At 39.2% G+C, this 24,637-nt stretch overlaps 1 protein-coding gene and 1 long non-coding RNA gene across 3 annotated transcripts in view; one reads left to right on the forward strand and one right to left on the reverse strand.

Annotated features, from left to right (window-relative positions):
- The window catches only part of LOC121662649, a 787,841-nt gene that overhangs the window by 368,743 nt on the left and 394,461 nt on the right, over nt 1-24,637 (reverse strand). The window lies entirely within an intron of this gene.
- Nucleotides 1-24,637, forward strand: part of NOX4 (NADPH oxidase 4) — a 113,761-nt gene that overhangs the window by 52,006 nt on the left and 37,118 nt on the right. For both annotated transcript variants that reach the window (XM_042024028.1, XM_042024029.1), the window contains one exon: nt 14,117-14,198. In XM_042024028.1, coding sequence (XP_041879962.1) covers nt 14,117-14,198 — 82 coding nt within the window. The remainder of the gene's footprint in view (nt 1-14,116; nt 14,199-24,637) is intronic.

The raw sequence follows: 24,637 nt of genomic DNA on the forward strand, positions 1-24,637 counted from the left end.
TTGCATTCATGTGCGACCCCCTCCTGTTGCTCAGTCTTGTCCTTTGACTTTTGTATATGCATTGTTTCTCAGATGCATCAAGTACTAGCTGGAGAATTTGAGTTTCACTATAAGGAAATAGTTTCTGATCCAGGAATTTGTAAGGGGCATCTTGCAGCCACAGCTCTCTTTTGCCTCCGTCCTTCCCTGGAGAAGGAGCTCTTTAAATCATAAATATTATTAATAAAAATCTGCCACCAACCAACTGTATAGTTATCAAGTGCAAAAATAGGATTCCAGTGTGTGTGGTAGCCTCAAAAAAGTTGACTTCTTCCTTTAAAGAAACAAATCAAACCAAACCTCAGAACTTGCACTGAAAGCACCGTGTCATGAGAACTGGCCAACAGCAAGTTTCCACAGCTTCTGCAAACAGATATTTTGGTATCTGCTATGAACAGAAGAGTTTGGTTTAAAATTTTTATGGCTACACATTTTATATGAATCACACACAAAAATACATCACAGCTCTGTACTCAACTTTGAACCTCGTGGTCTTATGCCTCAAAGTTTGGATACCCTAGAGCAGAACACAGAGCTGGAGGCAAATTCCTAGTGGGAATGGAGTCAGACTGCCAGAGCAATCCATGTTTTATTATAAAGGCATCCTTTTGTGAGAGTCCACTAAATTAATTTGTAATTAAAACCCAATTTGTTTCCTTTCATCAGGTCTTTAAATTACAAAAGGCAGTGAGGCAGAAATGCTTTAAATATAATATACTATAAAGTTTATGATGCAGCAATGTAAATTAATTACTAGTGCATCCCAGTTCCGAGGGAGACTTGAAATGGTGGCTGCTACATGCTGAATGTGGCATTTCTTAGTGAGACAAAGGACTCAATTATCTCAGTATTAACTAAGTGCTGTGAGGGGAAACTGTAGGAGGGAATTCATAGCCTGGAAATCACTTTCCAAAATGCAAAGGAGACTGCATTGTCGTACATGGAGTAGACTGTGCTGTGGCAGCAATAAATAGCCCTTTGGTATGAAGTGCAGCAGCTGATGGGTGCAGTGTGTATTTTGTTTCACTGATATTATAACCCACATTTCTGCAGCTCTGGCATGTTCCTGTTCTTCCTCTTTCTTTAAAGCTTTTTTTCCTCAAAATGGGGACAAAGTGTCAGAGCTTGTTTCAAAAAGGATATAATTACTCTTCTTATTTGTGACATTTGTAGCAGATAAAACCAAAGTACATTGTAATGACATAGTATTTCATGAGAGGGAGATTTTGCAGGGAGAAGTAATGTCTTTCATTAGATCAGCTGAAACAGCTGGAAAAAAACAGGTTGTCTTCCAGGCATGCAGTGCCTTCAGCAGGTTTGACAACTATGTGGCAAAGTCGAAGCTAGAGAAGGGAATGAAATGACATTCCTGGCTACTTTGTAAAGCAAGTTTTTCCTTGAGAAATATGAGCAGTAAAATTGCCTTTTAACTGAATAAAATATAATATATAACATCTCTTTTTAAAAAAAATATGTTTATTTAACTTTTTAATAGAGAAATACTAATTGTTTCTCAAAAAATTCGTATGGTCAAAAATACTGTCAGAAAGCCAAAAATATCACTTGTAAATTCTCTCCCCACTGCCTCTTAGGATTTGTATGTCTCCAGCTTTCTTTATCTTCTCTTGGCTGGGTTCCCAGCTTAGGGTATATTTGCTGTAATATGCCATGGTCTCACTCTCTCCTGGAGAGAGACACACTCACATCTTGGCAGACAGAGTGCAGTTCCTGGCAGGGAAACTCAAAAAGAGATGGGCATATGAGAAAACTTAACTATGACTTGCATGAAGTACTGCATTTTATTTATATATATATGTGCCCACACATATCCCCAAACTTTCAGCATTTGGGTGTGGTTTTTAAATTTGAATACCTTTTTTCTCTTGTAATTTCAATATCCTTTTTAAACAACAGTTTGATTGGAAATGTTTGACCATCTACAGAGAGTAAAATTTGGACAATGGTTTACAGAAAGCATCACTGTGTTTTTAGTAATTTGAAGGGACCCTGTTCTGTATATAGAAGCTGATAACCAGTGGATGACTGCTTACCTGGAATCAGGAAATTTTTAAGATAAAATGTTAGTAAAACTTAAAACTCTGTAGTGAACACCATGATCATGAATAAGAGAGAGTGCTTCTCTGCTGGGGAGAGAGCCTGGAAAGTCTGTGGATCCAAATAAACACATTAGTGTATTTATATGTATTGGAGAAAGAGGCACTCAGTGGAAGTGACAGCAACTGCTTTCAGTGTTGAAGGGGAATTTTGGGGAGAGGAGGAGTTTCAGAGCTTATTGGCTATTTTGGGTATTGCTCAAGTGTCTGCTGTGAGGATTTTACTGTACTGTCAATGATAACAAGTACACCTACAGCCTCTGAAAAGCCTCCTCATGTTACATGAAATTAAAATAAATCAGTGGGCAGTTGGTGCTCTTCACTGCAACAAGCAGCTTTAAGGACTATCTCTTGTCATAAATTTAACATATTCCCATATTCATTAAACACACTGTAAGTGCCATTTCCTCAAGGAAAATGCCACAGACACCCACGCACATTTCAAAGTCAAAGCTGTGGTGCTTTGCTGTGCTTTGCCAAGTGACTGGTGCCAGCCTGACGGCACAGGGCTTTCCCTCAAGGATTTCATTTACACTGTGTCAGCTGATTGTCTCTTGAGCTTAGCTGTGACTGGTTTGAAAAAAGAAAAATTTGTAACTAAAGACATTTTTATAATTTCTGGTATTTGATGTTTTCATTTTTTAATGGGCTGAGGGGATTATGCTAATTGTGCCCTGTTATTAACAAGCATGGCAAATGAAATTTTCTCAGTGCAATTTCCAAAAAAAGCAGCAGTTCCTTAATCCAAAAATTTTTAAAGAAAGAATATTTCTTTAGAAGTGTCCCATACTTTCCAGCACATATGCACCAGAATGTGCCATGTCTGCATGAAGAGGATTTTATCATTTCTGTGCCATTATGTATTGCTGAGTTTGTGATGGTGCATTGATGTGTTGTTATACGCCAGGTCATGACTGGTAACTGATATCTAATGATAGTTTATACTTAGAGGAGTTGGCAAAATCACTTTTTCTGAAAAAGATGTGCCAAGTTATTTCCTTACAGTGATGTGAGGAACTGTTTGATCCAAATCATGTTAAACCACTTGTTCTTTGTTCTGGAGAATGGTTAACAGTGTAGTATTGCATAGTAACATTTTTCAGCTTTCGTCTCCCATTCAAGGCTGAAAATACTTCTTCTGTTGCCTTGAGTAATAACAGACTTTCTGTCATGTAAAAACATGTCTATTTAATATTTCATTATGTTCATAACATTGTAGTTGAAGGATGGAGATGACAATCCAAGGGAAAATCCCACAGCATATTTTAATGAAAGTCTACACAAGAGCTACTGCTAAGTCAACAAATAAAGGTATTTGTAAGAAATTATGAATTAAAAATAAATGAAAACTACCCAGACTAGGTTGTATGTAGTAGTTTATATTCAGGCAGTTGTCCGTCTTAAGTTCTCGAGAATGACTTGTCTAATTCAAATATAAGAAGAAATAACAGAATTGCTCATATCAGGGTGAAATTAAACCATGCTTTGGATACATCTTCTGATACACTTGTATGCATTACGTTTTATCACCTATCAAAACAAAAAAGAGGAAAACAGTATCTAATGGCTCATTTCATTTGTCAGTCATTTGAATGATTTCCTGCTAAGGTTTTGATATTGCCCTTTGAGAGATGTTATAAGAAATAGAACCTCAGATGTGATTAGATCTTTGGAAAAAATATACATTTCTTCCCAGTGGATCATCCCCAGCTGACTAGCAAAATTTATATAGAAAATAGGATCCAGCTGAGCTCTGACCACATTATCCTGTGTTATGTTTCAGTGTAACTAGTGCTTTTAGACAAAAAATTGCATGTGTTCTCTGAAAGGGACAGGCAGCTGAAAACACTGGGGAAATGATTTTTAGATATCAGTGGAGTCCCTCAGTACCCTGTTTCTTCTTTTATTTCTTGCTTGCACCCACACTGTTATTTCTAGCAGTTCAGTTCAGCTAAGTGTTTGGCTGGACAGGCATTTCCTGCACAGGGTGTCTGTCAGTGCTGTTCACTCCGAGCTCAGTATCCAGCACACTGCAGCTTCCCCTCTGGCCCTCTGGGAACAACTTAGCACCTTCCATGCAGGTATTCACACATCTTGGCTGTGAGCAAGGCCAGGTTATGCCTGATGATCCCTCTAAGGTCAGCTAAGCCTCAGTGATTAGCAGCATTGGTGATCAGCAGCATGGCTCAAGGTTGCTGTTGGAAGGATGAGGGTTGGGCAATCTCTATTTTATATTCCAGGACTGTGAGGGAGGGTGAATTAACAAGGAAAACCCCATTCTCTTTTGCGAACTCCTTTTTTCTTTGGCGTTTCCCCTTCTTCCCCATCCTTGCCCCAACTAAGAGAAGCCAGTATTTAACCTGCCCAGGCTGTCTGAAGCTTATTGAAGGGCAGTGTCTTGCCTGCATATCTATCAGCTGGGTGGGGAAAGTTGTCTCCTAACCAGCTGTGTCCCTCTCATCAAACAGACATGGGTTTGCAGTTTTATCCAGAGGGGGCAATCAATGGGAACAGCACAAAATATTGTATTCCATTTCTTTTCCATAAGCAGACCCGCTGATTATATCCTAGAATCATGGAATGGTTTGGGCTGGAAGGGACCTTAAAAACCATCTGGTTCCAGCCTTGGAGACACATAAAACCCAACTGAACATGGCCATAAGCAACCTGCTCTTTCTAACCACGCTTAGAGCAGGACTAGATAATCTCCTAAGATTTCTTCTGCCCTCAACTATAATGTGATTCTGTGTAGTTATTATACAGTAATTTATTTGTATGTTTGAGAGAAATAATGAATCTGTCTCTGTAAGAAGGTGAAATGATCCCATGCTTACAGTTTAAATTGACACCAAATAGGAATAGGCAAAAGCCCAAGAATGAGTTCACAGTGAGTGGTGGCAGTTTTGTTATGGTACAGAATTTCAGTCTTGGATAAGATTAATTCCTTTATTTTGTGACTGCCATATAAATCTGTTTAATGAAAAGTTCTTGTAGCTTGTTCAAATGTATAAAATATATTACACTTGCAAACCTATTTTTAGACCTGGCTAAAAATACCAGTGAATGTATGCATGTGGGTATGTGCTGGTGTTTAATATATTTGGTGACATGCTAATACACATGGCTGGCAATTATGAGACCATGGCAGCCCAAGAATAACACTTCGGAGTCATGATAACTATTTCCACGAAGACATCAGCTTAGTGCTCAGCAGCAATAAAGGGGAAAATTACTAGGAGTGGAGTGGAGAGTAAAGCCAAGGAGATGACTGTGCAGCTGGTGAGTGTTAACGTGGTGCTACCAGGACTTCAATCCTGTGTGCAGGTCTGGTCTTCATCATTCAGACATAACACTGGCCAGGGTTCAGGAAGGAACGGCAAAGATGATCAGAAGTGTGGCGAGGCTTCCAAACATGGGATGACTGACTATGCAGGGGCTCTTTAGCCTGAAAAAGATATAATTCAGGGGAATATAGATAGCCACAGTCTGCAAAATCATGCATAACACTGGAAGAGTGCTGGGTAGGGCCTGATTGTTCACAGTTTCTGCCAGTATCAGAGTTTTTGGTCATCAAATACAGTCAGTGAGATTTCAGGGCAAACGTAGGGTGATGAATCTTCATGTAGTAGGTGAGAAACACATGGAACTCCTTGTCAAATGGAATAGGTTTACATGGGGATTGGGCAAGTACTTTAAAGAGAAGTCTAAGAATTTCTTAATGGGCAAACCACCTTAGACTCAGGAGATGCACTGACATAGAAAAGGTTGAAAGCAGAAGAGTCTTACTCTGTGATCATTCTTCTATAGATGTGTCTGCAAATGAAGCCAGATAATAGAGTAGGGGGGCCTTGGTGTGAATCAGTACAGCCTGATGAATTGTGCCTTTGCTCAGCCTCTTAGAGGCAAACTCTCTGGAGATGTGCAGAGCTGGATAGTATTGCAGTAATTGCACAGCTGGATAGTAGCTCCATTTCAGTGTTAAAAAATTCCATGTAGCTTTTGAAAGGTTGGGCTTTCTCCAGTTTCTGTATCAGATTACAAGTTACAAAGAGAGAACTAGTTGAATCCTCCCTGATTTGCATAGTTTGAGTATTTTTTTTCTTTTTCTATGAGTGTAAGGACTTTTTAGATCAAATGTCACAACATTATCTTAAAGCCCAAAAGGATATACTGATGTCTAATCATTTCTTCTGGCGTGTTGTGAAAGAGGATAGTACAGCACTAGTGAAGGAAATGGTAGTTGAGCCTCCCTGCATTTGCTCATGGGGAATTCAAAAAGCAAAGTACAACCCTTCATGGCCAAAGGCAGCAGCTGTAGAATGCAGTGCTATAAAAAAATCTGCATAAATAATGTTTCCTCCAGAGCATGTATTTATAAAGGTATTTTTTTTTAAGTTGAAGTTTTGTGTTGTTTAGAAACTGTGTTTTACTGTTGCACTTTGTAAGTGCTGAGTTGTGGAATGAGGTGTACTGTCACGACAGAAATAGATTTCAAGTATAGTAGGTATCTCTAAGGCAAAAAATGTTCCTTGACTAAGATATTGGTGCTCAGCAGTCAGCTAATTCCCTGCTCCACTAGGGAGTTGCTATGTTACCTTCAAAAGGATTTCCAGCTCAGTATGGAGCACCCAGGCTGCTTGACTTTGGCGTTGTGTCTGCTTCTCTTCCCTGGCTGTCTGGGGAGCCTGGGTTGGGCAGTGTAGCTAATAGGCAGTCTGGGTCACTCAGTGATGTCTTGCCAGGTCAGTCGTACAAAATGCAGTACAAATATGGTCCTCAGAATCTCTCCTCCTTTTTTTGAAACAAAACAAGTGATGCCTTTTCCTTCCAACCTTTTAAGGTTCCTGGGACAAGAACTGGGTTTTGCTCTCTTTCTTCATTGGCTGATATATGGGTATACCTACCTAAATTATGCAAGATGTGTGATTGTAGTGTATATAAGGGAGATCTAGCTAGAAATAAATCCTTCCACGTCAATTTTGATGTAGTAGTCGGGACAATTTAAAGACACAAGAAAGCAGCTAACATTGCAGCAGGAAAAGGAGTTGGTGATGCTGGAATCAGGGAGGGAGAATGATTTTGAACTGGTAAGCACACAGCTAGAGAAAAGAGAAGGAGCTTTTTAGAATGCAAAGGTAGGTTAGGAGAGAAAGCGGAGCATACACAGACTTTCTTTAAAGAAAGGAGGACTATTCTGCAGGTCCAGAGTGACTGGAGGTTCATTGCAGACCTGTGAAATGATTTGTTGAATTCCTTATTTTTCCCCATCTGCTTAAATAAGCTAAAGTCCTGCAAAAGAAAGTTGAAAGGAAGGATGATCACTGTTTATTCACCTGCCTTGGAAAATGAAGAGTCCATTCGCCTTTCTGTAAAGGCTTTTCTATTTCCCTTAAATAAATATAAACAGCAAAGGGTTTATATATAGTTTTCAACTTTCTGGGTTTTTGCTAGTTTTCAGGGGTTTTCAGTAGCTCTGTAAATAATGGCTCTAATTAGTCTTTCAGATGACTGATCAAGAGGGAAGGAAACGATGGTGAAAAAACAGGAGAATTAACTCTGCGAGGCCTAATGGACTGAGAATCATGGAAGTTCAATCTGGTCAAAAAGCTTGTCTCTATCAGCAAAATATGTATGTTTCAGGGGAATTCCAAGGCTGATGATGTAATCATTTTGGAACCTTTTGATCATCAGCATTAACTCATCATCTTTTTTTTCCTCCCCTTTTAATCTGATGGAGGATATTTGTAGCACTGACTCTTCAAGAGGAGAGAAGTGATAGCTCCTTAACTTCAAGAACTTTGGCCATTAATAAGCCACAGGTCAAACTAAAATATCAGACATTTCATTTTTATGACATCTTGTTGCTCATCATAGTTTTATAGTCCTTAACTGGCAAGGCCTTCTTCCTAAATGCCTTTTATTTTTACAAGGCACTGTGGAACTACTTATGACAGCATTTCCAAATTTACAGAGCTTGAAAACAAGTTAGATTAGTGGATCTCAAATCCTATTAAATATCACCAGCAGTTTTAAGAAAGCTGACTTCTTTTTAAATTTATTTTGTTTTAATTATTGCAAGTTGTTATTCATGACATGAAAGGTGTTCAGACCACTGTGCATTTTGCATAAATAAGCAGATTTTTTAGTTTGAAATTGGAGGACTTACAAATGTTCTTGTGGTGAAAGGTGGAACTGATATTTGTTTCTCAGTGAATGCAGAAGAGATAATTACAGAAACATGACTACAAAATATCCAAATGTAGAAGAGTGCCACTATTGATAGACCATTTGGTAGGCAGCTTGGCTGGCTGCTGACCTGCAATTTCTGTACCTTATAACTGGTTAAGCTATTCTGTTCTCCCATTCTCTGGTTGCTTCCTCATCGCATTTCTATTTATTCTTATTAACTTCATTTCTAAAAAAATCCGTAAAACTGGTATTAAAAAAATCCTTATCCTTTAAAAGCCAATTGCCATCAGTTTAATGGTGTTCTTAATTGAGTTGATTGCATGCAATTCAACCTTTTTTTATTAGAGTTTCAGAAAATGGTCACAAGGCACTGGGTAAATGGTGGTTGGGATAAACAAACCAGTAATGTCTCAGACTGCAGTTATATACTGCAGTGACCTCATAAGTTCATACCTGTCAAACTCTGAAGGAGCAGGGATTTGATTTTTCAAGATCCTTGGAATTCAGCAGAGTGAAATCACAGTGAAAGTGGAGTGACTTTGCTGTTATTTTCTGTAAGGTATTTTGTAAAAAGAAGGAGCAGGAAAAGACAATCACAAGACCTGACTTTTAAAGTCAAACCTTACACGACTGCAGTGTGTGACTTTTGGCATAATTTTTGAAGTGCTAAAGCAATAAGAGCTTCAGGGACGTGACAGCTTTAAAAAACAAGGCCAGTGCTCCTTGTGCCACAGTGCGTTTCTGTCTACAGAATGTGAATAATAATGTGTTTTAACTCACAGGGACCTTCTATACAAATTATTTTTCTTTTCTTTGAGAAGCCCCAGATATTAAAATATTGCAAAAATTTCCTTTGTCTCTCTTTCCCCTTCTGTAATAGTGTATCCTGGAAGAAGCAAACTTGACTGTGTAATCAGTTTGAGTGACCTTCAGACCGTATGCCCATACTTGCTCTCATTTTTCTGACACTACTGTCAACACACCATACTGAGCACAACCCCATTCTGTTTGAGAACAAATATGGCATTAATCTAAATAATCTAAATATTTTAAAGGGAAAATTTCTCTTGAAATGCAACCTTCTGTCCTTGTAGATTAACTGGCTTGCCATAACGGGAGTTACCATAAAGATGGTAAGGGCATTTATAACTGAGATTCCAGTGACTGGCTTGTGAATATGTTATGCTGGGAGGGGGAGGAGGAGCAAAAGATAGAATAGAGATAAGAAAAATTAGATAAAAAGCAGGGAAGAAAGGTGTGTGTATATATATATATATATATATATATATATATATATATATATATAACAGGTTAAATCCATGAAGATTTCAATGGCAAACTTCTTCTTTATGGTCTGCAACCTTCCTCATTTAGGAGGACAGGGCATAAGATTGTGTTATTTCAACCAGCCCCCGGTCATCACAGGTAACTAACTATGCTACATGTTTAGCTAAACATGGATGGTCTCAATGAGACTGCCTAAATTTAACTGAGGACTTCTCACTGATAAAGGACTTGGAAGGAACTGTACACTCAAAATGAAAGCCAGGATGAAGTTGAAGCACTCATCGTATTGAAAACATAACTTTGAGCATAAGACGTGACTAAACAACCCTTCTTGGTGTCTCTGAGAACTTTGTCCTGTGAGCAAACTTACGGGAGCATCAGGGAGACAGGCTGCAGTGTCACACTCAGTGGAGCAGCAAAACAAACAGTGGTATAGCTGATCTCAGAACAATGTGAACAATCCTTTAGCTGGTGCAGACTTAAACTCATGCAAATAGCATGAACAGAATGAGGAAAAGAGAAGATAATCGCCAGTTTTCAGAAGTAAACCACCTTGGCCAACACTTAGACAACACTTAGACAAAAGCATCACAGGAAAAAAGATTAAATTTTGGAAGACACCTCTCTAAAATTACCCAAGTAATGAAAAGACTGTGACTTGTTTTAGTTCTATTGATCAACTACTGATTGCAAATGAAAATAATGTAAAAATGCTCTAATTATTGGTTTCATTAGTTCTCAAGTCTTTCATTTGTTGTTGTAGCGTGAATTAGAACAAGGTCTTAGGTTTCTGAAGAAATTCTCCCCCATTTGGGAAGCTATCATTGTGACTTTGTTCTTGCAAATTGAAAAGCCTTCTCTTGTAAAGCATTAATCTTCTCATATTTACTTTTGTAAGAGCACCAAAAGTACCTGTGCTGTCAGTAGCTGCCAAGGCTCTGGTCACCTCCCTCATCACCTTGCTGGATAGTCCTTAAAGGCAATAGTGTCATTTGTACTAGAGTGACTTTGGTACTATGCACACATATGTGTAATAGGTGAACATCACAGAGCTGAAAAGTGACATGTGTACACAATGGTCCCGTGGGACAAATTAGTCCTAAAGATTTCTGCATGCCATTGCTCTTAAGAGGATTTACAGGACATGGAGGTTAAATGTGCTGGGAGAAGTTGTAGGATAGATTTGAGATGAGGTGCAATATTACCTTATAGTGTGTTTCTATGGTGTCCTGGTTTCAGCTGGAATAGAGTCAGTTTTCTTACTAATAGCTGGTATAGTGCTGTGTTTTGGATTTAGGATGAGTATAATGTTGATAACACACTGATGTTTTAGTTGCTGCCAAGTCGTCTTTATGCTAAGACAAGGACTTTTCATCTTTACTTGCCCTGCCAGCAAGAAGGCTGGAAGATATAAGGTGTTGGGAGGGGATACAGCTGGGACAGCTGACCCCAACTGGTCATAAGGATATTCTACACCATATGGCATCAGTACATAAACTAAGGAAAGCTCACTAAACTACCACAGCTGGTCAGGAGCCAGTGCTCAGGAACTAGCTGGGCATTGATTGGCAAGTGTGAGCTGATTGCATTGTGCATCACTTGTTTTGTATATTCTAACTATTTTTATAATGATTATCATTTCTTCCCTTGTCTGTCCTAAAAAACTGTCTTTGTCTCAACCCATGAGTTTTGTTGCTTTTACTCCTCTGATTCTCTCCCCCATCCCACTGTGGGGGGAGTGAGCAAGCAGCTGTGTAGGGCTTGGTTGCTGGCTGAGGTTAAACCACGCCACATGGAAAAATGAGTAAAGTTGTATGGTGAAAAGAAAATACATCTGTCTGGGAAATTTGCCATAGTGTGGGGGGGAAAAAAAGTTGACTTTAACTAAAACAAGATCTAGTAGGAAAACTGTTCAGGCCAATTTCAGATGCCATAACTTGGCTGCTTTTGCTCCAGTGCTGGCCAGCCCTGTCACATTACTATTCAAAATATTTTCAAGATCACTGCTTGCTGAATTGAGTCCTGGAGTGCAGCCAGGTGGCCTCGATCAATGTGGAAGGGCAGCAGCACAAGAAAAAGTCATGGAGTAGGAGATAGAGATGGAATATGTCTCTCTGCCTGGGTGATATCCATCTCAGACAGAACAGTGAGGCGGGACATATCTGCACACTCACTGAGATGTGTTTTGTCTCTCCCAGAGAGTCACAGACCCTTACCAACATCTGAGAAACCAGCTTCACTCACCTACCTGTAATGTGGTGTTGTGCAGCACTGAACTGAGTAAGAGCATGTCTCTCCACATTTTATATCACTGTCACACCTGATTACAGGCCCTCAAAAGTAAATCAGCCATGCCAGCACAAAGACAGATCCTTAATCATGGTGTCTCGCACTGTGTTCTAGACATCAAAATCCTCAAGTCATGGAAAGAAGGCCTGTCACTGTGTTTGCCATTGTAAACTTCCTCTCATTCCTCCACCACGCACGCAGAAAGGCTGTTGTTCAAATGAAGGCTTTTGTAGAGGATGCCTGGAAATGCAACAGTAGCTTCAGTTGTGTGAGGAGATTACTGAGGTGGAGGTGGAAGTTAATGTGCTAGCTCTGAAACATAAGGGGATCTTTTGCATCGGTGAAAGCTTTCTGAAGCCTTTCAGTTCTTGTCCAGTGGCTTTTGAAGATGGTAATGTATCATCTTTAAGGATGATAGGGCATGTGTATGTACAGTCTACTGCCATGTACCAGAAGACTGAAAGAAAAGCAAGCTTCTTCATCTTTCTAAAAATTCAGGAAGAGATCAAGAAGTAGCCATAATGGCAAGCTTTTTCTCAAGACAGTGAGCAGGCTGTTTCCTGAAAGGTGCTCATTGGATTTAACTTTCATCTTTACAGCATTGCATTTATTGCATTTATTTTTGTTGGCCACATCTGGTCTTTGTTCTAATTAGGTACAGGAAGGTTAAGTTACATTTTGAAGATGTGGTAAGAATTTTGCAGGTATGAATTATTTTTTTCAGAATTGAATCTGAAGAGGTGTAGAAATAAAGGAACAGAGATAAGCCCTTCTTTCTTCACTGGCAGATCCTGGTCTCTTATCCAAGATGTTTGCAATACGTCTTAGCCAGCTGAGGAAAGACTAGAGGTGTGAGACAGCTGACCTCTTTCTGAATTTACTGTGCTTTTTTCAAGGTCTTACAACTTTATGAAGCATGGTTTTGGGTGGGTTTCTTTCCACTTTAGAGGCTACATAGCAGAACCGTATCCAAATTAATGGAGTTTAGTTATGATGACATAGCATTACATAAAACTAAATGGTTTTCTGTCCTGTAATTTCCTTATCCATAAACTTGTTATTAGAGGATATTTTAATATACGTAAGAATCTAAGAGGAGGAGGACTACTCTTACTCTCAGGTTCAGTTGCCAGAATGAAAAACTTTCATGGAAGAGAGTTAGTTTAGAGAAATCCATGGTACAGCTGCCACACACAACACAGGCTACAAAACTTTGGTGTAGCGAAAGAAGGATAATAACTGTAGCTGAAGACTTTCAGCCGCAGTTATAAGGTATTGAAGGAAGGGTAGGAGATGGAAAGGGCATCACCTGTGTCCTAAATTCTGTGCCAGTGTAGAACAGATTAAGCTTGCAGATGATGGAAGGAAAGAAGGAAACAGAGCATGTCCCATGCTGTGGAGAGCTACAGGATGTACTAAAGGAATTTGATCTGGGTGGGAAATCCTATTCTATCCCTGAATCTGGGTATTATGTGAATTTTGAGGAGGTTTCCGTCTTTCACTACTGAGAAATCAGGCCTGATAGAAGGTCCTACAGATCCCACTTGACTTACTGCATCCAACTACCTCTAGAGAAACGCATAAGAGAAAGGCAGCTATGCAAAGCACAACCATCCCTTCATTTGGTGGTCAGTGAAATTAAGTTACAAAAGCTTTACCTCCTGCAGATAATCCTATCATGCAATTTTTAAAATAGATGACAATAGATGACAGTGACAAAAAAGCAGTCCAGTCTTCCAACCATCCTTGCAAACATCAAGTCAGTTACCAAAGGATTTGTACTGCAGTTTAATTTAGATGAATTAATTAATCTATGTTTGTTTAGACTACTGTGATCCTTGAATTCTTAGGGGCTCCTCCTTTCTGTTTAGGTTACACTGTTCAAGGCAGGGAGTGTTTATGGCTGTCTCTGCATGATACCCAGAAGACCTCTGTGCGGACCTCAGAAACTTATAGACACTACTAGAATTCACTATTGGATGAAAAAAAAGACATTTTAAAATATTAAAAGTTTTTTACAGGAAACAGTGATTTTTAGGCCCTATATGCTTAGCTTTGTCCTCTGCTAAATATTGCTGGAGAAGAGAATTCACTGATATTACTGCTTGCTAACTTGTGGCCTGAATTTATAATGCAGAGTCACAGTCTGGGTTTGTTTTTTTTCTTTTTTTCTTTTTTTTTTTTCTTTGTCCTGACAGAAAGATTTCGGGATTTACTGCTTCTACATTCTAATCAAGATACAGAGATTCTGCCCATCTTTCAGCAGAGGCGCTATCCCAAGTAAGTAAGATTGTCTTCTTGGGAGAAATAAAATCTTTATCTATTTGCAGCAAGGGAGAGTAAAGCATTTATAGCCCTGTAAATGCTTTTGGTGCGAAGTCCTTAGGCAGAGCTGTCAGGGAGCCACACTTGCACTGATCTCTGCAGTCTTTGGAGTGGTGTTGGGGAGAAGCAGACACGTTTTGCAAGCACGCCCAGCTGTCAGTGGGGGAGGTGGTGGTGGTGGAGCACAGATGTTGAGTTGCCTTGATCAGTGTTTGATGGAGCTTTGTTTCACTGTTGACACAGGTAGATGTTTAGTCAGGCTAATCCCCATTCTTGTCTTCTGGGATTCCATCATTTATGGTGACAGATTCCCTTGAATTTTCACCGGCTTTCCTGTGAAAGCCTGCAAACACTAGGAAACATTTTTTTCCTGCCTTTTTTAGGGGTATATGTTTGCCTATATCCCTAAAGGGATCAAAAGAGTAGTATTGAGTGTTTAGGAGGTCTTGAATGTATTGTGTACCCTGGTCCATACCTCTTCTTTTTCCAAGTGACATACCTGAGTAAAACAATAAAAGCTCTTTGCTATATATTGACTAGAAGAAACAGTGACTTTCATCTAAGTCTTGAACAGAGGCAGTGAAGGGGAAAGAAGAGGAAATAGTCCTCACATTAACCCTGACCAGAATGAGCAATGAAGGAATGCTAGTGCAGGGTGGACAGAGGGAGGAGAAGGAAGAAAGGATGTATGAAGACAGTCCCCCAATGATGATGGAAACAAGCAAAGTTATTTATTTTAGTTACTATTCTTAGGAGGTTTCTGAAATAGGTAAGAAGCCAGTGGAGCTAGGTGTTAAATCTCTTAAAATCTGATAATAAAATTTAGTTTTAAGAGCAGACAATTAGAGAGGCTGAGTGCTGAAAGCCTGTCACCTCCTCACTGTGAATACTTGAAAATAAAAGCACTCAAGGATGAAATCCTGATTCTGAAAATGGTGAAGTTTTGCTTTGACTTCAAGGGTGACACAGTTTTATCCCCCTAAATTTCTTGTTTGTATTGTCCATTGTCACTGTATTAGTGGAATACTGTGGAGGTACAATATATGAAATAGTGCAAGGCACCTTTTGCAGATGGATTGGTCTGCTTGTTTCAATAGAACTTCCAGGAATTATTACTTTTCTCCTCATCCTTTGGAACCCTGGCAGTACTATGCTTTGCTTGGCTTAGATTATTTCATTTTTGATATGGACGCTGTCAGACTGGTCTGAGAAACCAGTTCATTGTCCTTCCTCAAAGAACAGACTTATCTCTATATAAATCATTCCTAAGATGTTTGACTTTCCATTTCATTACATTCAATTTATTGCTAGCATTCTTGGCAAAAAGTCTACTAACAATTTTACGCAATGTCAGATTCGTGGGCGAATGGGTTGTCTGTTGTCTTCTGACAGTGGATGTGTTCAGCTCTTCAAAGACCATAGAGCAAATAGCTTGTATGGAGTTCTGCTGCTGTTTGAAGTTATAGCGGCCTTGCACCACGGAAAGGACATAGGCTTTCAGCCACATTACTTGGCAAGATTGACTGATTCCTCTAACATACAAAAATCAGCCAAATTTTGGCACCTAACCAAAAAGAAGTTTTCATATGTTCTTGAAACCAATAGATTCTTGTTTATAGGATCATTAATTGGTGCAAATTTGCTTGCTTGTTACAGAAATTTATCGTATATTACAGCTTATTTAGAAACTGATTGAACACTATTGACATGTCCGAATTTCCCCAGGGGTTGTCTTTGAGCAAAGTGCTTGTGTTCAGCAAAGAAGAAAACCTGTTCATAATATATTTTGTCTTATTCCCATGTCATTTTTTCACCTTTCCTATTCTCATTTTCACTGAAGAGTCAGCAGAAATTAAGGTAATGAAGAGACAGATCTCATAAATCAGTGTCCCTTCACTGACTTCAGCTGAGCAGTGGCTAGTTGTACTACATAAGGATCTGAGCAGGAAGGTCATCTTAATGAGATGTTGTCATAGGGCACAAACTGGAGCATGTAATGATTAAAGAAATCCTAAGAATATTGAAGGTTAAAAATAGAAGAGAATTTTTAGTAATGACTTAGCTGAATAGCTTGACTAAGCAGGGCTTAGTAGGTAGAATGGATAAAATTTTTCCCATATTTGAGAGAAATCTGTCCAAAGGAAGGAGATTGGATAGGAGGATGTTCAGCACTACTCAGGATATTCAGAATCATTGCAATAAATATTAAAGGCTAAATGGGCAAACTATAATCCATCAACTTTTAGAAGAAATAGAAACCTTGGTGTTCTTGCCTGAATTATATTCTTGTACATTTATTACATTAAGACCTGAACTCTTTCCCAGGGAATAGCAGGATAATTTTGGCTGCATGTTGTTCTCAGAGAAGATGTCTGTGCACTGGAACGGCTGGAAGAAGTTTTCTAGAATATGCATGGGCATTTTCCTGGATTTTCTGGGGTAAATGTGCCAAAGAAACATGCTTTGTCCTCCTAGTTGATGGAGAAATGCGGGATCTTTTTATTGTCCTTGTGTTTGCCGGAGTTTATTCTGATCACCTTGACAAGCACGGGAGACTTAGAGGGGCCTGAGCTTACAAAGATCAAGCCTTATAAAGCCACACAGCACATCACCTTGACTTCTTAACGTACCACTGTGTGCCCACAAGTCTCACGGCATCATGAGCACCAGTTCTCACCATGGCCCATGGGCTAGGATGCAGTGCTCTGCCAGCACATGGGTGCAGCACCCACCCAGTCAGCCCAGCCTGCAGCGTTTGTCCTCTCACTTTTCTTCACTGGGCTGCAGAGCAGAAGGAGCTTGGCTCTATCTTATGCTTCAGTCCCATGCCTAGAGTGGAGTTTTTAATGGAGCACACTGCACTGCATGTAGTTCAGGTTATAGAACTAGCAAGAGCAGTCTAATTCAGGCAAGTCTTTTTGACACCTCAAGTGACTGATGTGGTTCAGAAATCAGATGTTACTAAACCCCCCTTAGCAACCGCATCCAGAAACTGACCTGTCCACAAAGAGAAATATTTTGAGGGGAAAACCTGTCTCCTTGCTGACATGAGGCCATTACCATGTCCACAAGGATTTGCATTCCTGAAACTAAGAATAAACCTGCAGCTGTGGGCAACCAAATGGGTTGGGGTGCATGCCGAGAGTAGCTGCCCAGGAAAACCCTCTGCACGCAAAACACATGACAGACTTATCTGCAGCTTGGTCCTGCTCTCCCTCACTCCACAAGCATGCTGAAGTCACTGAGGGGAGTTATGCCAACACAATCAGGTCTATCAGCAAACCAAACTTTTTGCAATGATCTTATCCCAACTCCTTATTTTTACAATGGGCATTAGGGCTGCTGTATCTCATAAAAAGCCATTTAGGGTTTCACATTTAGCACATTTCTGCAGGAGCTTTTCTCATGTTGGTATCAAGGTCATGCTTTCCTTGGTTGCCCACTTTGTTGATGACATTCCTACATGTTTTTTTCACAGTTTCACTCGTAAAATTCAAGAACTGGTAGAGTGCAGCAACGGCTACACAGGATTGCTCCTGAAGAAGGCACTGTGCTCATTAATTTGGCTGTGGAGTCCAGCATGTGATCGGGTGGCTGGTGGTAGCAGGGGCTTAGGTTTCTCCACCCCCTCTCTGTGGTCTTTCCCTGCTGACTCCACTCTGCTCCTGACTGCCTGTGCTGTATGCACAAGGGAAGGATACGCAATTGCCTTGAAGTGCTGGGGAGAAGTGCCTCTTGTAGCTGGGCTTGATAGTGTCAAAAGGATTAAACAAACCCAAAAGAACAGAATGATAAGGGAAGTGATAAAAGAAGTGTGAGAGTGAGAAATTAGGTTGATGGGTGAATGAGGCAGGAGAGAGGGTGACACGGCACGAAACAGCACTTGAGAGGGATGTGCCAGAAATGCTACTGGCATTACAGGTTTTTAGCAGTTTTCTTCTGTCTACAAGTGACTTGACAGTTCAGCTGTACTTTACATTTTCAAGTTATTGCTGAAATCCTCACATAAATATGTGGAGTTTTTGAGCGGGATTATTTGCTTCTTTTTTTTCCCCGTCAGAAATATTTGAGTCTTCACTCTTCTGTGGGTTTGGTAGAAAACTTTTTGGATGATTCACAGATTTTAAGAACAGAAGGAGCGGTTATGTTCTAGCTAATTTGAGTCCCTTCTTAACATAAGCTATAGAGCATTACTGATAATCCCTGCAGCAAGTTTCTCGTTCAGCCAGAGCAGGAATTTAGAATCAAATTGAGATGTTAAAAACTGGAAAACTCACCAGCCTTAGGTCAGCTTGTTTCAGTTGTCAATTACTTCACCCGTGATAATTTTTTTAACTTCAATATCCAGTTTCTTCCATCTCACTGTACCATTTTCTGCTGAACAAGAAAAGTCCTGTACTATCTGAAGTGACACCTCCATACAAAAGGTTGGAGGTCAGTGTAAAACTTGCCCTTCTCTTGAACAAAATAATGAATAATTTCTTGCAGGGTAGGGCTTGCTAAAAAGGTCTCTTTCTCAAAAATTTTAAAACCTTCCCGAAGCTTTTCCATTTATTATTTAAATAAAACAAAACAAAACAAAAAAGGCAGAAATGAAGAAAAACAAAGAAAATATTTTGGTAATGTGCACATAGAGAAATAAAAGCACTTCTTTGTAGTCAAACAGGGAGACAATCTAAACTGATAAATTTGACTTTATAAAAAATAAATCTTATTATTAAAGTGGAATGACAAAGAATTTTGGCGAAAAAAATGAACTTAGAACCCAGCAGGTATAATGAAAGAATATTCCAAATACATTTACTTTCCATCAGTCATAAAGTTACAAACCATTCTTTGACATGTATTCGTAGTCAATTAAGGTAGTCTTCTTGTATATGCACAAAAATGCTGGTAATTTTCACGTCACAAAAAATCCCAGAAAATACAGGATCCTGAGATATATATGTATGTGTATCTTCAAATAGATATTTATGAAGGTCATCTTTGAAAAGCTGATGCTAAATGGTGTTACTCAATTCTCATCATGGAGAAGTCTAGACAAATAGGTGACGGAAAGTTAGTGCCCTCCCTAAACCATTGTGTGTTCTGGTTCCCAATTGCTATTCATTTTAATGATAATGGATCTGTAATGGATCTGTGGCAATTTCCTACAGCTTGAGATCTGAGCCAAGAAACAGATAAAATTTCATAAATAATACCTCAGGAATAAAACTTGTGTCTTATTTGCAGCTGTCTTGAGAACATTTTTCTTTTTAGCAGAAAATAATTTGTGTCTAACTGAAGAAAGTAGTGAGTTGTGGCTTCTGGAAGTAATGATGCTCAGTCAATGCATCCAGTGAGATTCCCTTGAATCACAGATTGAAGCATGCACAAGAGCAGTTAGCAGGATCATGGCCTAGAAACCCAATTCAGTTTGCATCTTCCCTGATGTTCAGCAAGGGGAAAAATTGTGACCTGTGTGTTCGTCGCCGAGTCTTCATTGCAAAGGCAAAGAGATTTTTAATTTTAAAACGACGTGGAGAACTTCTAAGGAGTGATTTTTTTTAAAAGGCTTCCTGTGAAGTGCTTTACAAAAGATGTCCTCTTGTTACAGAGGAAAAACTGAGGCATGGGGCTCTGATGTGAGTTACCAGCATCATCCAGGAACAATTCTCCTTGGGCTGAGACCAGAAATAGAAATCAGGTCTTCCACAGTCCTTTCAGTTGTGTGCAGCTCTCTCATCTGAAATAACATCTATCCTGTTTTCCACTGCAAAAACACGTGGCCTGCCCATATTGCTGAAATCAGATGGGAAAGTGCCAAGTAAAGGAGCCTTTCAGAAGTGCCCACACAAACACTTTAAATGCTTTGTGTAGCATTGTACATGAAGCATGAAAATTACTGGTTTTGAAATGCTCCAAGATTTATTTCAAAATTCAGGCTAGAAGCAAACTGTCTCATCATCAGTCTGAGTCCTCAGAAACCTGAGTTTCAGAGAATTTTGATGACTTGATTAAAAAAGAGACCTGCTTAAGGAATCTGGAATGACCTTTAAAAGAAATTCAAACTGTTTATAGAGAAGAATGTTTGCAGGGGATTGTGGATTTGTATCCTTTTTTTCATTCTCCTTTCTTTTTTAATTTTTTTTTTTTAATGTGACTTTTTGCAGTGATAACACCTTGTTCTGTAGAGTTTACAAACCAGTGCAAGGCTGAGCTCCAATACAATAAAACTCCAATTCTAAGTAAAGTGCATTTTTCTGTAATTAAGGGTTTTTACCAAATGGAAGGAACAACAGTAGCAATGGGGTACCTGGTAGCTGCTCATTAAAAAGAGCAATCATGTTATAGGAGTAAAAATGCAAGGATTGGATCTAAATTTTGTTGAAACCATAATGAAAACAGGAAGAAAGAGGACAGGAATTCATACTGTGCATTACATCTTCGAGGTTGGATTCTACAAAGAGCTCATATGGACACATGCAGATAATATCAAACTGGACTAAGTCAGTATCTTGAAATATTAGGACTACATATTAAACTAATATATGGGTCATAAATTCCTTGAGACATAGGCTATATTTGTTTAGAGTACCAGTACAGTACTCCACTAACTTGCAAAATAAAGACATTTTTGTTCTCTTTCCAAAAGCCTCAAGTTCATGTAACAACAGCACAGAGTGAACCAGTCCCCTTAAAGTCACGGGGAATTTTGCTGTTAATTTCAATGGGGCTCAGACCTGATATCTAAGGCACAAGTACAAATCTTTCTAGGTAGAAAGATGTGGTGGAAACAAAACAAAGGTAAGAGATTTGTGCAGCAACATACATGCAAAATTGAAGCTCCATGTGTATACATATTCTCTTTTAAGTACCAAGCATTCTAGAATGCTACTTGAATTTGTCTGCTTATCATAGCATAGTTGTGGCTTATTAGCAGGCATGAACTGTTTTATGCAAAACATTGTGATAATCCCAGTTGAACATGGGAAATGGCTGACTGAGAATAAAAGATGATTAAACCTTTCACAAATTTTGGGAGATGAAATCATTGCTTTGTTCAAAGCGAATGGGGTAAGACATATTATTAGAGCTGTTTTTTGTTTGGCTATCTGGGAGTATGAGCATGGTTCTTGATAAAGCTTTCCAATTTGATTGATACATACCTGTCTACTACTGAGCAGCATCATGAGACTGTGGGGAATTATCTGCCACCAGATGTCTTGAGGGATGTTTCTTTAAAACAACTCAAACAGAAGTTGTAGTAGTTAGATGCTGAAATTATTAGTGAGGGTCTTTGATTCATTATGTAAGAGAGTTAAAATGATCCCTTCCACCCTTATATCCAATTTTATCATAGTTTTAAAAATAATGGCTTATATTAGCTTAAGAAAAGTAGTTTCACAATTACCATAGTTACAGAAATCCAAGCACCAGGCTCTGGAAAAGAAGAGAAACAACTGCTAAGGAGTTTTGGTTGTTGACAGTAGTAATTTCCTGCTGGATGCAGTCCTGTGCAACCTACTCCAGGTGAACCTGTGTGAGCAGGGGTGGTTGGACTAGATGACCTCCAGAGGTCCCTTCCAACTCCAAGCATTCTGTTATTCTGTGGTCCCATGTGACTCTGTGGATAAAAGTTCATTCACTCCTATACGCCTACCTGCATATTAGTAATTTTATTTTTGGCCCCATTTGGTGAGGGACCCCAGAGGCTGTTTTCTTTCATAGAAACTGTTAAAGGAGGCAGCATCTTTGATTGGTGTTTTGTTAGTAAATCATGGTGAAAAAGGGAGAAAAGAAAGATTCCAGTTATAATAAAGGGCAAAATGGACAATGTTATGTCCCTAAACATTTGAAGGAAAAAAAAAACCTGCCTGCCATGTCATCCTTTGTGTTTCATTTAAGACATAAGCCATAAATGTACTTCCTGGTCTTTAACAATGGTAGAAATTTATCAACACTCATTGCAGTTTTGGCTATTTGCCAAATAGAAGGTTTGAAGATGCAGATAAACTGTCATATAAGCATTTCATGTGTACCACAAGTTTCTCTTCATGCTTTAATACTGCAAAGGAGAGGGAAGCACAGCCATTCAAGACAAAGGAGACTGTTACAGGGTTCTAGTTTTGCATAAAATAGGGAAGTATGGTTTGTTCTTTTCAGGACATGAGCCTGCATTTCAATTTTAGCAACCTTTTGGTGCGTGGCACTGGTGGAGTGGTTCAGTTCCGAGTGCCAGGCTCTTTAACGTGTATGTGAGGGAGACACTTCACATTTCTTTTTCATGAAACATGTTGGCCTTTAAACTCTTGGTGATAATCAGGGGCAGCAACAGGCCCATGTTGATCTAACAGCCACTCCGTGTGTCTTCAGAGAAATATATAGGAGATCTGGGCTGTGGAATGCCGAGAAGACCACCCTGAACTGAGCATCCCCAGATAAACACTTACATCACCCCCATTGCATGGAGGAAGCTGTCTTAGCATCTGGGCTAGAGCTTAGCTCAGACATATGAAGTGGTAAAAATTGGCAGTGGTGGAAAAGCTGTCTCATCCTATAGTATGTTACTGTAGATGTTAATTATCCTCAGTTGTGAGGACAGGAGTTGGCTGCTAGTTGATAGTGCCCAGTGGGCCAAGCCTGGCCCCAAGGAAACTTCTTCTACGACCTTGTCAAGTGGTTTGCAAGAATCAAAGTACAAGTGCTTTTGAATGGCCAGACAGCTAGCAGCTGGAAAACATTGTTAGCAGCTGCAGGACTGCAACAGCCCATGATATTAGCTGCCAAATCCTTTCTGATTGTTGCCTAATCAGCTGGCTGAGGCTGTTCACAAGCAGAATTGGAGACTAAAGTAGATAAGTCCAAACACAAAAGCAGTTTAAATAGAAGACGTATACTGATTTGTTGGATGGTGAAGATAAATTTGGTGATAGTCAAAGTTTCTGGTTGTTGTTTTTTAACAGAAGAATCTTGTGGGTTACAGGTTTGCAGAAGATTATTAGTCTAAGCATGTGCATCTAAAGTGAGGCAACTTGGGTGTCAAGTGAGGTGATTAGCGATGCGTTTCTGTCGTATCAAGAACGTGGTGACATTTTTTCTTCCCTTAAAGCAATGAGAGAAGGTGTCTTATAGGCAACAACCAGAAAGAAAAGATACGAAAATCACTTGCTTTAGAGCCTAATAACTTTCATATAACACTTTGCTTTATGACTTAATTATCCATTGCTGTCAAGGTATCTTTATAAAACAAGGTTTAAACTAAATTTGTGTGGGGTTGAAAGTCATGTAGAATCAAACTCTCATTTAAAACCAAACATTTAAAATTTTCTCATTCCTCTGGGAGCTTGTATAAGGCAAAATTGCTGCCTACTCGAAAAACCCACACAGCAGCAGGGTCAGTCCTCTTACCCCAAGTCCGCTTGACCAGTATGGAAATTATAACCTTTACTACAACTTCCAGAGTTACCAGTGCAAGTGATCGCTGTATCCTCTCTGGTTTCAAAAAATACTCAAAAATGTCTTATGAAAGTAAAATGCCTGGAGTTTCCAAGGTCTTGTTTTCCCCTGCACGGTGCATCATGATGTTACCTAAGGATATTAGAGCTTTGTATTTCCATTTACTGTATACTATGTCTTCAAAATTAAAATAGGTTTTCTAGGTACATTAGTGTTGGTGATTTCTAATATTCTTAAGGTTTAATTACTTCCTCTTTTACACAAATTACCTTAACAGATTGAATATTTTTATTATATTGAATCAATTCTGAAAGTCTTACAGTCGATTAAATTATTCTTTTATTTTCATGGATAACTGAAGTTTCCTAAACAGTATGTGAAATGCAGGCATGCATTTCCAGTGATTTCTCCAAAATAGAGGTATTTGCATCCCTTCTCAAAAGACTTTTGAAAGCTATTTGTACTTTATTTTTTTGTGCCTTACTTCTTACGTTGTTAGGAACAACACAGCAGTGGAAGTGGCTGTTGACAATTTCTCCATCACATGGTACTCTTTTACCAGAGCAAGCAAAGAAATGGTGGCAGAACTGAGCCATCCATTTCCTTGTACTTCAGCTTGGATAAGGTAAATCATGTAGATGTAATGTTATCTTGTGAAGGGGTCCCAAACCTGATGTTCTGGCCATTTGGGCACTGTGAAGATGAAACTCTGTGATCTTAATAATACACTGAGAGTATCTCCTGCCACTGCAGTTTTCAAGGGAAACATCTCTAGGATTTCAGCTCGTCACTCCATGAGTAAGAGTTTGAAGCGCGTTGGAGAGATCCCACTCACTTTGCTCAATTCTAGGAAACTGGCACTTCACTCAGTTTGGTGTAAGGTAAAATCTGGAGTTGTGAACTGAACTCAGGCTTTCCATAATTTTTTAGTATAAGTTGCAAGAAATACTAGAAAG

The sequence above is a fragment of the Corvus kubaryi genome, unplaced genomic scaffold, assembly GCF_017639235.1.
Source record: "Corvus kubaryi isolate FWS band 111438036 unplaced genomic scaffold, C.kubaryi_AGA036_p1.0 37260, whole genome shotgun sequence".
NCBI lineage: Eukaryota > Metazoa > Chordata > Aves > Passeriformes > Corvidae > Corvus > Corvus kubaryi.